The following is a 15590-nucleotide window of genomic DNA, read 5'->3' on the forward strand; positions in this document are numbered from 1 at the left end:
ATTTACAAAAAAATTCACTGATTAATTAAATTCATAAAAAAATAAATAAATAAATTTTTTTTAAAGAAAGATAATAAATTTATTTGAACAAAAATAATAACATGAAGAAAGCATCAAAAAAATATAGTTTAATTTTAAAATAATATTTATGATACTCATTTAAGAAACATAATATTTTGAATAAAATTATTTTTCAAACTTAATCTGTAACTTAGGCATTGTGTTTAGCTTCTAATAAGGTCTTTTCAAATTAGGAATCCACGCTCCTAATATTTTTTTCAACAAAATCATTGCAATATTTAATTATGCTGCTAAATATTGGTTTTGCCTTTTCAAAATCTTCAGGTTTCTAGAGTTTATGAGCTTGATTGTACAAGCCAGGATTTTTGTGTTAATCCATAAACTTTTTAGTACAGAGATACACTAAATATAAGAAATCGAAATAGGATTATTTCTCATCAGGTTAGAAATTAGCAAAGAATTCAGATGCTGCTGATTTCTTTTTATTTGATGAGATGTATTCTGCTTCTTGCATTTCAAGCAAGACAGATGAAATATTGTATTCTTGATTCTAGTATGAAACTTTAATCTTATAGAAAAGCTTATAGAAATGAATGATATGGCAGTCGATATATTATTTCTTTTCTTCGCGATACACCTTTTTGAACTTCTTTCCTAATCCGAAATATTTTTCAGTATATTTTTCTAGTGTTTCTAGAATTTTTTAGTTATCAGAATGGTCTTTTAGTTTACTTTTGAGAGCATGATTCTATGAAAGAGAAGTGCATAAGCGGAATTATTCCTTCAATATTCTACCAATATCTTCAAAGGCACCTACGTTATCAAGAATTTCAAGAGCTACTTCTACCTTATTCTATGTTTGAATGTAGGTTTATGCTACTATTTTGGCTAAAAGTGTAAGTAAATTTTCGCTTTGAACATTCTATCCTGTTCTTAGTTATGCCTTAGTTGTGTAAGTTATCTTTTTTAGACGATTATTTATTTTACAAATTTAGTCAAAAACTTTTCCTCTGTTTTATGATTGACTATTATTCGAAGTCATTGAATTAGAATCAAGCTATTAAGAGAAATTAAGGTTTGGCTTAAACAGATGGATAAAATTTTATTTAGATCCAACATAGATATTTGCATACTTTTTCAATTAATCCTCAACTTTTATAGGAAGAGATTCAATATAAGAAAAACAAGTATCTGGATAATTATCAAATCTATCTTTAGCATAAAGAATTATTTTTTTCTCTGCGCTTTCTTCGAATTCCTTGCATCTTCTTACAAGAATGTCCTTACTTTCTCCATAGGATGAATTTCCAGATTCAGCAAATTTGACAGAACATTCAACAGAAGCACGCACCAAACCAGTTTTTAAGATTAAAATTAAGAAATGAGTGAATTCATGTTGAGAGATAGCACTTTTTTCTAATTGTAAAAGTGTTTGTACAAAACCAATGAAATCTAGAGTTAGCAATTAGATCATAAGAACACGAGAAGGATTAAAGACATCTGGAGATTCCTTGAAAGATTCATAAAGCATTTTCCTTAAGTCTTGCAACTAATTCCAGTCTATCCATGAGTAAACATCTTCTCCTGGAAGAATTTCATCTTGAGAAATGTCTAAGCTTGCTTTTAAAACAGTATCATAAAAATTATCTTTTTCATCCTCTTAAACAGATTAATTTAATACGTTAGTGCTGAGATTATTTCCATTAAGTACTTCGTATTAATCTTCAATATCGTCTTCGATGTTCATAGGATTAATAGGATCTTGTTAGTTAGGAGGAACATAAACTTCACTGCATTTTAAGTTCATCCATAGGCAGTCATCTAAATCTTCAATAAAGACGTCGTCGACACAAGAAGGGTCTTTTATCATAATGAGGTATATTTGATAACGGAAAGCATCCCAATTAGGACGTATTTTTTAGCTTAGTTAGTTATTTTTACGTTATCCACTTTTGAGCCAAATGTCAAGATCTTTTTAAAACTCTTAAATTTCACTTACATTGGAGAAATATTGGCAGCGATTAAAAATACCATCGTAATCACCAGCTCTAAATAACTGATAAATTTCTTACCATATAGGGATATTATCATCATCAAAACCACGGATCTAATCAACATTATAAACATCGTAGATTCTCTAAAAGTTTTGCTTTTTTTATTTAGCATTTTTACGGTAAATTTATTGGAGATACTAAATACCATTATGATAAGCATTTTACAAATTGAAATTATTTTACAAGCATTGTAATTAATTTTAATTCTACTACCCAGATTTTCTTAAACGTTGCAATCTCTTACTTATTTTAAATATGTTTGATCCATCTGTAGGAACCATCTTCTCTAAAAGTTACCAAACCTCTTTATAATCAATTGATTTCTTTGCAAGATAATCACAGTACTTTGTGTAATTTCCTTACTAAAATTAACTCATAGCTTTAATATAATCATCAATATTTTAAGATGACTCTTACTCAAAGCGATGAAATTAATCGTACTTAAATCCTGGTGCAGATGCTAATGCTGCAACATTTCCTCTATAAGTATCACCAAGAATACCACGAAGTTAGGATTTTTTTGCAAGCAAACGAGTAGCAAAAGTTTCCCCTTTCGAGTTACGGCTTCTCATAGTATCGACAGAGTTAAACATTAAATAGTTTTGATTGTTTTCTAAATAAGTATCAATTCCTTCTTTTGAGAATACAATATCCATCCAAAATAGGCTCTTTTCTTAATTAGATTTACTACTCAATTCTTTTTCTGCTAAAAATCTCTATTCCTGCAATTTACGCTCAAGGGAAGGAGCATCCATGCCTTTTTAGACTAATTTGTAGTGGTTTTATCCAATAATTGTGTCTGGAAAACTATATTGCTATATCTTTTTGTTTAAAAGAGACATTAACTAATCAAGATTTTTTTAGCTCACTTGCTACTTTTTGATTCCTGTTCTGGATTAAAGGATGCTAATATCCTGATATAATTTTTTAAGTCTTTATTCCATAACTTCAGTTTGATTTTAACCACGCTTGTCCCTATTATCATCGCGAGCAACAGTAAAACTCATATTATCTTTTCAATTATCTTTGCTAAGTTAATGTTTAATTTTTCTACTTTTTCGAATACCTTGTATTGTTGTTGTTGTTAATTGTCAAGTAAATATCCTTATAATAAAGTAAATTCTACTTGAAATGAATTAAGTTGATTGATTAATGTCCTGTGCTAATAAACAAATAAGCAAATAAATAGTTGGCTTTCACTTAATTGCTAACTCTATATAAAAAGTTTTTTATAATAAATCAATATCTATCTATCTATTTATTTATTTATCAAGATATTTTTATTAATTAATTAATTTATTCTTCTTTTAAATTGTGTTATATATTTATTTTAATTTTGATTTTTTTTTTTCGCTACATTATTCATATGTTTCTCATTTAGTCTATATGAATGAATAATAGGTTTTTCCCCTCCCTTTTTTATTCTTTTCATTTCAAATTTATATTTAATTAGAATTAAAAAAATATACTGAATTTAATTAATAATTGTTCTTAGGAATTTTTAATTGATTTATAAATTTTATTTTTTAATGTCTACTAATAATAAAGATATTATACTATCTAATAATTACTATATGTATTCTATTCTATATTATTGAGAAAATTAAGGAAAATTATTTGTTTATTAAAAAAATTAATTTAATTTTGGCTTACAAGTAGCAAAAACAAACAAATGAGTTTAAAATTAATTAATAATTCAAATATTAAAATAATAAATTTTTTCTTCATAAATTTAAACAATTGATTAGAAAAATAATATTTAATTTTTATTAGTTAAAATATTTTTTTTTAATTTTTAAAAAATTTAATAATAATAAAAATAAAAAACTTATTGTTTGAGGAACGGCAAGCTTTTTTCCCATTTTCATAAACAAAAATACTTTTTTTACATAATAAAGAATTTCAAAGAATGCTTTGATTTTAGTTAGCTAAGCTTCTAAAAAGTAACAAAATATAAATTAGAATTATTTCAAAATATTGTTTTCAAACTTTTAAAAAACAAGTTTATCTAAAGGCTATTTTATTTTAAAAATAAGATTATAAAATAATTAAATTTTTTAGAATCACCAATAATTTTCATCATCATCATAATCACACCAATTATTCCTATTTCTGTCCAAAATATTTTTTTCTTTGTTTTTATCTTTGTATTAATCATAAAGTTTTTAAAGATTTTCAGATTCTCTAATTGAATTTGTTATTCTATAATTAAACTTGATATTTATGGGTGATATGCTTGCTAAAAGAGAATTTAAAATTATTTCAATTTAATCTTCTTTTAATTCTTAAAGTAATTCAATAGTTGTCAAATTTCTATCTTTATTTTCTATAAGTTTAGCTAAAGGAATAACAATTTCGTCCTATAACAATTATTGTTACGTCTAATTTATTCCATAAAAATCGAAAATTTTGTTAAAAGAAATAAGTTTGAGTGACTAAGATTTACCTAAGGACCAAATCAATTTAGCAAATCCTTTCAAGTTTACACTTGACGCATGCCAATAAGAATTTGCTCCTTCCAAGTATAAATATTTTAAATTTTTATTACCTTAGATAAAATTACTCAAAGAATTTAAAAGTATCTCATCTAATTCTATTGATAGTTTAATTGTGTAAAGTTGGCTTAAATCATTCAGACTAGAAAATAATGTGTGTATTTTGGAATTAAAATTTTTTCTTTTTATATCTTCAATTTCGCTTTATTTTTTTTATCGATTTTAATAATCATCTGAATACTCATTATTGATTAAAAGATCAATTTTTTATAAATTTTCAGATTTTTATAGGGATGATAGAAGATAACTTAATTATTAGTAGCAATCTATATTTTTGTTTGAAGTTTTATAGCAGAACTCTACCAAATTAGGTAATTAAAAAACAATAGGATTAAAACCAATATTGTTTAATGGTAAGCTTTCTTATTAAATATTTAGAACATAATTGTTATCTTTTTCACCTTATTGCTGGTATTAAATTGAATAATTTCTTAGTTTTAAATGAAAATTCTACAAATTTTTCTTATTGCCAATTATTTCATAAATATTTTTGAAATCTACTTTGGCAGAATTTAATGATTAGAATTCTTAAAGAAAAGCTTGATAATATGTATTATCAGTAAAATCTTCGTTTGATTTTAAGAAAAATTTTTTTTAATTTTTACTTTGTTTTAAAAACGAAGTCAAACTTTCTGCTAATTTTTAGCTTAATTCTAATTCAAAATGTACATCTTACAAATCTTCAAGGTGATTAAGATAATTAAAAAACTTGTATGATTACTAAAAATTTATTTCATCATCACATAATACCTATTCTTCTTCTTCTTCATCATCATCATAATTAACTCTATAATTTCTTGAGCGACGACTACTTTTTCTTCTACCAAAGTAAATTTCATCATCATCGCTATCAATATTTTAATTTTATTCGTCTTCGTCTTCTTCTTTTTCATAATCATCTTCCTCATTATCTTCTTCTTCTTCATTATCGTTTTAATTATCACAATCCTCATTATTTTAATTTTATTATTCTTCGATTTCATCATCTTCGTTTTAGTTATCATGTTCTTATTCATGATTGTCTTCTTTTTTCTTCAAATTTTTTTTCTTTTTGATGGATAAGAAAAATCTAAATTTAAGGTATTTCAGATTTTTAGAAGTAGAAAGAGATTTGAAAAAGTTTTCAAGTTTTCTGTTGGTTAACTTTTATTTTCCAATACCGATGTGAATTTCAAGGAATTTAATATTCTGAAACTCAAATAAAAAATCAAAATTATCTGGTAATTAAAGAATCACTATCTTTGCACAAGTAATTTTTCTTAAAATGTTATTTAAAAGTTCTATTTTTTCTTTTGTGTCTAAAATGAGTCCTTAACACTAAAAAGATTTTAAATAAGGGAGACATTAAATTACTTTTAACAAATCCTGTTAATCTTTTTCTGATATATAGCTTTCTAGTTATAAACTATCAATGTAGCATTAACCAAGATCTATACTTTATAGAGAGGCCAAAAAGGACTAAGAAAACAAAGGGATATTGAATAAGGATAAAGATTGTAGGGCTCTCTACTATAGAATAGAATCAAATACAAGCCTTAAGTAGTTATGATAATTAGATTTATTTTTTTGATCCATACTAGCATTATCTCCTTCAATATTTAGTACATTAAAATTGCTTATTTAAGATAAGCATTTAGCAGCAAGCAAAATACTTAGAAGATTATTTGTGCTTATATTCAAATCTATAACTTTTGTGAAGATAGTTGAAGGAATTAAGTCTAATATTAATTCATTATCTTCTATTTTTTGAATTAGCTTTTTATCTACGCCTTTGTTAAATTGAAGATTAATAAAGTTTAATCTTTTTTCTTCACTTAGTTTTTATTGTAGATTCTTTTTAAATGAGTCTGGTTTTTAAACTGAATTAGGACTAAATTCAAAATAGTTCAAAATTTGGATCTCTTAACTTGAAAAGTAAAAAGGGTAAACATTTTTTCTTTTAATTTTTGAGTTTTCAAAACCTTACTCTAAACTAGAAGAGGAAATATTATTTAGTTTTTCTTAGTATTCTAAATTTAATTAATGCTAATATTTTGAAAAAAATCTATTAATTAAAGACATTGTCTTAAATCTTTAATTGCTTAACTCTGAATCAATACTCATTTAATTTTCTGGATAAGTCTCTTCATTAGTAAAATCAGCTGCAGTAATAGGCTTTAAATTAGTGATATCTTGATCATTTTTTTGCAGAATATTTAAAATTTATTATTTCATAAATTAGTAGAAGGTAATTTTTTATTTAAGATCACTGATTTATTTATCTTGTTACTTTTACATATTATTTTAATGCTCTATATTTTAATTCATTTATTCCTAAGTTAATTCTTATTCACAATCTTTTTAATCATTTTAAGCACTATCATTTTAATCATCACTTAAATTCTCTTAGTCTAACTACTAATCGTCTTGGCTATCCGCATCACTTTAAACTTTTTATTCTAAATTTTCATCATTTTATATTTCATTTTCATTGTATAGGTTTTCATCACACTAATCACTCTCAGATGATTAATTAATTGGGTTATAGTTTTCTAAATAATTCAAAAATGTAATCTCATCAAACTGTCTTGATTACTATTTTGATTTTGATTTTTAGACTATATTTTTAACTTCTTGAAAATAAGTGATTTAATGTTTTATATCTTACTTAGAATCTTTATCAAGTTTATTTTTCATTTTATTATATCTTTGATTTATTTTATTTAAATTAATTATTATTAAAAACTTTAATCTTATCAACTTATTCATCTTTTAGCTTGAAACATAAAATAAGATTATTAAACCTTTTTATTAAAGTGACTATTATTTCCTTATTTAGTAAAAGAATTTACTAAAACTTTTTTGTAGAATGTTTAAATTATCTTCTAAAATAATTATTTCGGTGTTTCTAGAATATATTATTCTTAAATTCTCGTATTCTAAAAGATTCTATTTTCCAAAAAACAAAAATTCTCAATTTTATAATTAAATACTATATTTTAGATAATGTAATTCCTTATTAATTACCATAGCCATTATTTTTCTAAAAATCCTCCATAATTTAAAAAAAAAGTATGACTGCTTTAAAATTTTCTTAATAGGTATTAAAATCAACAGATGTGCTGCTATATTGTATATTCTAAAGTATTTTAAAATATTAAAACTCAATATTATTTATTCTAAAATATTCAGTAGTATTCTAGAATAATTTTTAATATTATTCTTTATTCTAATATTCTATAAAGAATGAATTATTTATTTCAAATTTAAATTCGAATGTCTACTTACAAAAAATATTTACAAATGTTCAAATACTAAAGAATCGACACTTTTCAAATTGATTTTATCGAATAAATTCTGGTAAAACTTTTCTTAAATTCTCTACTACTTAAATAGATCATTTAATTTGAAGAACAAATAAAAAAACCTTTTATAAAATATTTGAATTTTTCTCTATGATTATGTTTTAAAACTAGAGTTTTAAGTTAATAATTTAAAAATTTCAGTTTAACTTATTTGATTAATTTAAGATTAATTTAATTAAAAAAATTAGATATTTTTTTTGATCCATTTATGATTATTATTAAAATAGAAAGTGTTTGAAATATATATTATTAATTTGGAATATTCTTTCTAATCCTTTTCGTTTAAATACAAAACTTTTCAAATGATTTATTATAATTATATTTTAATTAATAGATTAAAAAAATAATTCAAATGCAATAAAAAACAAATAATAAATCTTAAAATTCATTTACCCAAAATTAGGTATTTGAAAATTAGTTTTTAAGCTATTTAAGATAATTAGCTTAAGAACATGAAAGCTTATACTAATAATAACCATAACTATTTTAGTCAAAAGATATTTCTTGCCTTAAAGATTAGATAATTAATAATATATACTATCCTATTCGAAAATTAGAATTCTCAACTAAAGCAGGAATACATTAAATACTATCAAAATTTAAAGAGTTTGATAATAGAATATTAGAAATTAAAAAGTAATTGCATATTGATGACCAAGATGACTTGAATTAAGATAAAGAAGTATAAGAAGCTAGGAGAGATTACTTTTAAGATAATTAAAACAAAGAATTTTCTAAAGTTCAATTTGAAAAACCAAAACTTCCAAAAAAGGAAGAAAACGATAAAAAAGAAATTGACATAAAAGAAAATAAAAAATTTGAATAAATAGATTCTAATACTAGTAGCATTAATTCTCAAATTCTATAACTTACAACAGAATAAATAAATGAATCCTAATTTGATGTGTATGATGAGTAATAATAAAAAATATGTTTTTATATGAAAGGAAAATCTTTAAGTCAACTTTGTGATTTAATTAAATTAGACCAGCTTCTTAAATCTTAATAGAATAAATTATAAGATGTGAAATTCTTTGTTTTGGCAATAGAAAATCTAAAAAATAGAGCCAATATTTATTCTCTTTATAGATATTTAATTAGCATGAAATGTAATGTATTGTTCATCAAAGATTATGAATAAAAGAAAAAAGAAAATAAAAAAAAGGTCACAAAATAAACAATAAAAAATTCTGAAGTTTTTGAAATACTTGATGAATCCTATCAAATTGCTCTAAAAAATATTAATTTGTAGTCACTTAAAATAAAGAGCTAACATTCAATTAGCTTTGAAGCCTTTTTATCTGCTATGACAAATATCAACCTTTCTCTTAGTAACATATGCTTCTTAGAATTAAGTATAAAAAAAATAGAAGTTGAGCAATAATAAATTTCTACTTTTTTTTAATGCTTAAATGAACTTCCTTATTTATAGCACTTGGATATTTCTGGTTTAAATATAACTGAATAAGAATCATTTGATAATATGAATAATCTATTAAAAAAGCTTAAATATATTTATTTGTCCCTTAGTTAATTACCTAGTGAAGTGGATACTAAATTTGATTTTGGAAACGCTTAAGCTTTGACTTTATATATTGATTTGGTCGAAACTCAGCTAACTAAACTATAATAGATAAGCTTATTTAATAGCTTAAGTAAAGCAAAAAATTTGTTTTATTCATTATTAGATATAAGTCATAAAGACAATAAAGATAAGGAATAAAAAAATGAAGATCAAAAAGAAGAGATAAAAAACAACAAAAATGCAAAGAACGAAAAAATAAAAAAAGATAAAAAAGAAAAATCAAAGAAAAATTAAAGATAAAATCCAGTGAATTAAGAAGAAATAAACTATGATAAGTAAGAAGAAGAATTGTTTTAGCTTTTATCAGAACCTAATTAACTTGAGAATTATTATGTAAAAATAAAATACAACCCATTTATTTATAAAATTCTCATGGCATAACTAAAGAATGGTAAAAACATGAGGTAAATAAATATAGACTTTTAATTAAAAGATTAAAAAGAAAGTAAAAATAAAGCTGATGAAGAGTGTGTCAAAGATAAAAAACAGAAGCAAGAAAAATAAAACGAATAAGAGTGCTTAAATATTGATTTGTAAGATTTATTTGATATCTTGCAAAACAACTATAATAAGCATTTAGAAGGTGTTAGAATTGAGCATGACTGTATGAATTTTAAATATAGTAAAATTTTTGAAGATATGGATTATTTTAAATTAAATTTTAACATACTACCAATTAGTGATAAAGATTTCAAGTAAATCCTACACTTTTAAAACTAATTCTCCTTTAAACTTGAAAAACTTAAATATATTATAGTATCATCTCCTTTTGATTAAGCTAATCTAGTTCCAATCGATTTATTATGCTAATCTTTAAGCAAATCTCCATACATTCAATCTATGGATTTAACTTTTTTTGATGATTATGATACTAAAATTTGTAGAGAAAAATAAAATTATAACTATCCTAGTGTGGAATTTTTGAAAAGACTTAGCAGTTTAAAGTATCTTGATAATCTGTCTTTAAATTTTCCTATTAATCAAGATATTCTCAACTCGTTAGAGTTTCTTTTAAATAATCATTAGAGCATAAACTATTTATAATTTTCTAGGAATCTATATTACTATTAGTCTGACACAAACTATGCTTAGTTTTACTAAGCATTAAAAAATTGTAAATCTTTAATATCAATAAAATTAGATTTATAAATAGAAAAAATTAATATTTACCAAGAAGTATCATTAGAAGACTATGAGGATTTAAAAATTAATTTATTCTATCAACCATTTAGTGATTTCATAGAATCAGAAAAGGGTAGAGCTGTTTATATAAATTATTAAGAAGAAGCATTAAATTAGAAAAGTGTTGAAATGATTCTTAATTCTTTAGATAAATAAAAAGAAACTATTTACCTAAAATTATCAGAAAAACTCCTAAAGTAAATTTCTAAATATAGCAATTTGAATAAAATTCTAAACAGATGCATTCAAAAAGGATAAGTAACAAGTTTTGAAGAAATATTTAACTGAACTAAAAATAATTGATATTTAGTAATTTATTTATGATATTATTTTATGTTTAGATTTTATCATTTAAACTTATCAAAAATATTTTTAATTTTTTACTTAAACTTTTTCAAATTAATTAAATTGATTTTGTTAATTTAAAAATAAACTTTTTATAAAGCATTTCCTGGTTTTTAATTCTCGTGGTATTTGGATGAAGAAATGAAAAAATTTAATTTTAGGATTTGCTATTTAATAATTTAATAGATTAATTAGATTTAAAAAAATTTTAATTTAATTTTTATCACAAAATAAATCCTTTTTTTAGAATTTTATTATTAAAAAATTAGATAATTAAATTAACTTATGTTATTTATCAATAATTCTTCCAATTGCTTAAAATTAAAATGAGGATTTTTTTTTGTATTCTAATATATATTTTTAATAAAAAGGTAATTATTATTTATATTCTACTGTTAAATACAAAAATATAGTACATGATAAAAAAAAATTATTATATAAAAAAGATAAAATAAATTGTGATCAGAAAATGATTAAGATATATAAAAATAAATAAAAGCATATTCATTAACTAAATTAATGATATTAATATAAAAATAAAATTTTGTTATTTAAAAAAATAAATAAGAAAATAGATAGAGCTTTACATACATACATAAATGATTAATTTGTAAATAAATTATAATTATATTTATTATGTTTAATATAAGAAATTAATAAAAAATGGATTTATTTTATTTTCATGATTATAGTTGAATTTTATTTAACTTGTAAATATATTTAAATAATTTATATTTTCATGGCTAGCTAATATTCCTTTCGCTTATATTCCTAAATCTATAATTAGGATTCTTTTTATTATAAAAGCACATTTGAAGGCAGTTTTAAAATGAAGATAACTGCTAATATTAGGTTTGCGTATCGTTGAGAAGAGATTAATGAAGTTAGGTATCATCAGCAGGGGCTAATGCAGATAATCCATTCGATTCTGTTACCTGAGAGAGCTAATTAATTTTTGCTTATTAACTAAATCTTTCGTATGTAGTTTTGTTAGCTCGGAAATTACCAAGCTAAACAAATAGAAGAAGTGTTAATGGTATGCCAAACAAAAGGCAAAAGAATACTGCAATGGAATTAAGCACAACTTTTAGAACAAAGAATAAAATGTGTTAATCTTAAGTAAATAAATTAAGTGGATCGATATAAACTGGAGAGACAGAAGAATTTTATTAGGGATAATTAAATTACCAGATGTATATTGCATTCAATATAGTAAAAGCAATAATACTTAACCAGATTGAAATAATGTAGCCTAAGAAGTATCCATGATTATTTGTTCCTACACAATTATTTATCCAAGGACAATGATGATCATAAACAGACACGCAATTTTTGCAAATATCACAATGCCTAGATCTTTTAGGTTTTAAAATACAACAATGTGCACAAATTTATTAAGACTCTTATTCTTTTTGTAACAAAAGAAATAGTTCAATCAAATTATTTCTTGTTATTTCATCTAATGGTTTGCTAGAGTATATTTTTTGTTGACTTTAGCTTAGATACTATTTTCTTTAAAATGATTCTTTGCTCATTTTCTCAAGGTATGTGTATTCTTCTGATTTACTTTTTGTATTCTTTTTTTTATTCAATGCCACATATCCTGGATTCCTCAGCCAAGAATTTAAGAAGAAAAACTTTGTTATGATAGCAAGCAATGCTAATATAGAAAATATAATAATTTTTGTGTTTTGTTCCCACAAAGAGTAGTTAAAATAAATAAGGCATATCTATGATAGTATATACATAATCAGATAATAAATAACTTATTTAGGATTCTTCTTAGTTGGTTTAAAGACAGGTCTAATATTCCAATATTCTTAGAATCCATTTGTACGTTTTAGCATTTCTGCAATATCTTCGTTTAGGTTTTCTTGATCTTCAGTTACCATATAAAGAGCTGTTCTGCCTTTTTTATCTTAAATATTTCTGTCTGCTCCTGCCAGCAGTAACATTCTAACTATTTTCATACTACCACTTATTGAGCTTAGAATTAAAGGAGTCATGCCTTCAGAATCTTAAATATTTGTTTTTGATCCAAATGCTATTAAAAACTAAACAGACTAATCTAATCCTTAGAAACTTGCCCAATGAAGAGGAGTTGCTTCCTTTTAATCTTGTACATTGATATCTATGCCTAGCAATAATAAAAATACAATCGAAGCTATGGAGTCGTTTTGAGCAGCAACATGAAGACCACTAGATTCTTCTTTATTTAATTTTAAAAAATCTGCTCCCTACTCTTTTAAAAGCTTCAAAATTGATGGATCTCCTACATAGCAGCTAAAGTGTGCTGCAGTATAACCAGATTTACTTTCTTGGTTGATCCACTGAGAAATTTCTTCATCAATTTATTCTTTTGATTTTCCTATTTCCCTCAATTACTCTCTTGCATCCGAAATAAGCTATTTTATTGCTTCTAGATCTTTATTTTAAACAGCTTTAATTATCATGTTGTTACCTTGCTCGTTAATTACTCTGGTATATAAAATTCCTTCTTTTTTACAGTGATCCTTGAGCTCTTTGAGATAACCTTTTTACAATAATTTAAAAGGACCATAGGATGAAAGACTTTCTCCTTAGTAATGTGAGTCAGAAGACTCTTAATCACTTTCTTATTTTTAAGATTCATGATAGCAGCTTTAATTTTATTCAGCAGCAAACGTGTTAGTAGTGTGATGTCTTTATGCAACAGCCTAATTCTTATTAGCAGAAGCAATATTAGAATTGATCATTTATTTTGTATTCAATCCACTTAAATTTCGTTAAATCAAAGGTTCGCTTCCACCAAAATCAGGATCTCTTCTTTAAAATTAAAGATTATTCTAATCCTAGGTATAATTCAAGTCCTGGATTTCTCTTGCATTTAGATTTGGTTTAGAACTATAACTAGAGCTGCTATTTTGATGACTGCTTTAATGTGTCTTACTTCTATTTTAGATCTGCTTGCTTTAATTAAAGCTACCAGTACCTTTTTCAATGTTTATTTCTGTAAATGACCTATTCTCTTCTGCTTGCTCCGCTATTTGATTCATCGATTAAATTTCAAGATCTTACTGACTTACATTCTTTTAGAAAAGATTATTTTATGATGATAGCAAACCTTGATTTAAATCACTAAGGGCTAAGGAATCAGATTAGTTAATTTTTATAAATTCTTGCTATTCCATGGAGAATTATATATTCTGATTCATGCTATTTGTATTATCTTAATCGAATTGCTTGTTTGTTAAAGTATTTCGGCTTCCTAATCTTTTTTTATCTGTCCCAACTTAACTTTTTAATGAATTAGAAGAATGAAAACCAAACTAGTTCTTCTTTTCTTGAGTTAATTTATTGTTTTCAGTTGGAGATTAATAATTTCCAGCAACATCTACTTGTTCTTATTCTTTTTTGGTAAAATTTTCATTCTAAATGTTTAATTAGCCACTCGATCCACTATATACTAAAGGAAATGCATCTTATGGGTTTTATGGTTCGTTCATAGAGTCAGTAGAATTAATGCCAGTTTATTTAATCATAATTTATATACTTATAAATTTAACTAACTTTACTATAAAAAGAAAGTTTCAACTTTAAACAGCACAAAAAAATTATTGAGTCTAAATGCTTTGCTTGTGTTCTCTAAGAATTTTTAAAAATAAAATTAATTCTTTTTAAATATATTATTCTATTTTACTAATAATAATGTTTGTAATAAATTCTTATAAATGCTTGAACTAATGCAGAAGCTTTATAGTAAGTTTAATTCTAAAAATAGATGGCGATAGGAAAATGTTTTGCTTATATACCAACAAATATTGTAAGAAGTAAAATTGAGTACCTATTACTATATTTTAAAAGTATTTTCTCTCTTTCTTTTTGCACTACTTATATTTTAGCTTAATTTAAAAGAGATAGTATATGAAAATTTTATCAAATATTTTTTTACTAACTCTTAAGTTGATTTACTTTTGATATATAAATTTTTAGCGAACCCCACACAAAATAAATTGATAAATAAATAATCATCTCCTTTACTTTTTGCAAACTTAACTTTTGTTTGTTTAACTGTGATATTGAGTTCTATATTATAAAGTACTTAAATTATGCTCTTTACTCATGTTAAAATAAGAGAAGATAATACATACAAATATAGCTTTTAAACTAAATAAATATTTTTAAATTACTTACTTACTTAATTCCTTTTTTACTTTTTTTTCATTCATTCTTTTTAAATCAATAATTTTTCATTTGTTTCAACATATTTTTTTATTGATTCAGAATAAATCAATTACTCTCTTTTTTTTCTTTGAAAATTTTATTAGTTAATTTTTAAATGCATGCATATATACATATATGCTTACCTTCATCAATTTAATTGATAGATTGATAAATTTATTTTTTTCCTTGCTGTATACATTTATCCTGACTTAATAGTACAAATATAATTTAAAAATACTCTAGATATAATTAAATTTTCTACCTATTAGTTTTTATTATATTTCATTCAATCTTTTTTACA

The 15590-nt window shown here is 23.4% G+C and overlaps 4 protein-coding genes across 4 annotated transcripts; 1 reads left to right on the forward strand and 3 right to left on the reverse strand. All coding sequences in view use genetic code 6, as the record gives it.

The window, feature by feature from the left end:
- Nucleotides 1-193: 193 nt before the first annotated feature.
- Nucleotides 194-3082, reverse strand: TTHERM_00622800 (nucleoporin, putative; the record flags this gene model as incomplete). Its single annotated transcript, XM_001022505.3, has 1 exon — nt 194-3082. The coding sequence occupies one exon, from the start codon at nt 3080-3082 to the stop codon at nt 194-196; it is 2889 nt and encodes a 962-aa protein (XP_001022505.1).
- A 1056-nt stretch (nt 3083-4138) lies between these two features.
- Nucleotides 4139-7306, reverse strand: TTHERM_00622810 (hypothetical protein; the record flags this gene model as incomplete). Its single annotated transcript, XM_001022506.1, has 1 exon — nt 4139-7306. The coding sequence occupies one exon, from the start codon at nt 7304-7306 to the stop codon at nt 4139-4141; it is 3168 nt and encodes a 1055-aa protein (XP_001022506.1).
- A 1020-nt stretch (nt 7307-8326) lies between these two features.
- TTHERM_00622820 (hypothetical protein) lies at nt 8327-11029 on the forward strand (the record flags this gene model as incomplete). The annotated part of the gene is made up of 1 exon (XM_001022507.3): nt 8327-11029. One exon carries the CDS (start codon nt 8327-8329, stop codon nt 11027-11029), a length of 2703 nt encoding a protein of 900 aa, XP_001022507.2.
- Nucleotides 11030-11823: 794 nt separating this feature from the next.
- Nucleotides 11824-14607, reverse strand: TTHERM_00622830 (DHHC zinc finger protein; the record flags this gene model as incomplete). Its single annotated transcript, XM_001022508.3, has 1 exon — nt 11824-14607. The coding sequence occupies one exon, from the start codon at nt 14605-14607 to the stop codon at nt 11824-11826; it is 2784 nt and encodes a 927-aa protein (XP_001022508.1).
- Nucleotides 14608-15590: the final 983 nt, after the last annotated feature.

Source organism: Tetrahymena thermophila, assembly GCF_000189635.1.
Source record: "Tetrahymena thermophila SB210 genomic scaffold scf_8254479, whole genome shotgun sequence".
Taxonomy (NCBI): Eukaryota; Ciliophora; class Oligohymenophorea; order Hymenostomatida; family Tetrahymenidae; genus Tetrahymena; species Tetrahymena thermophila.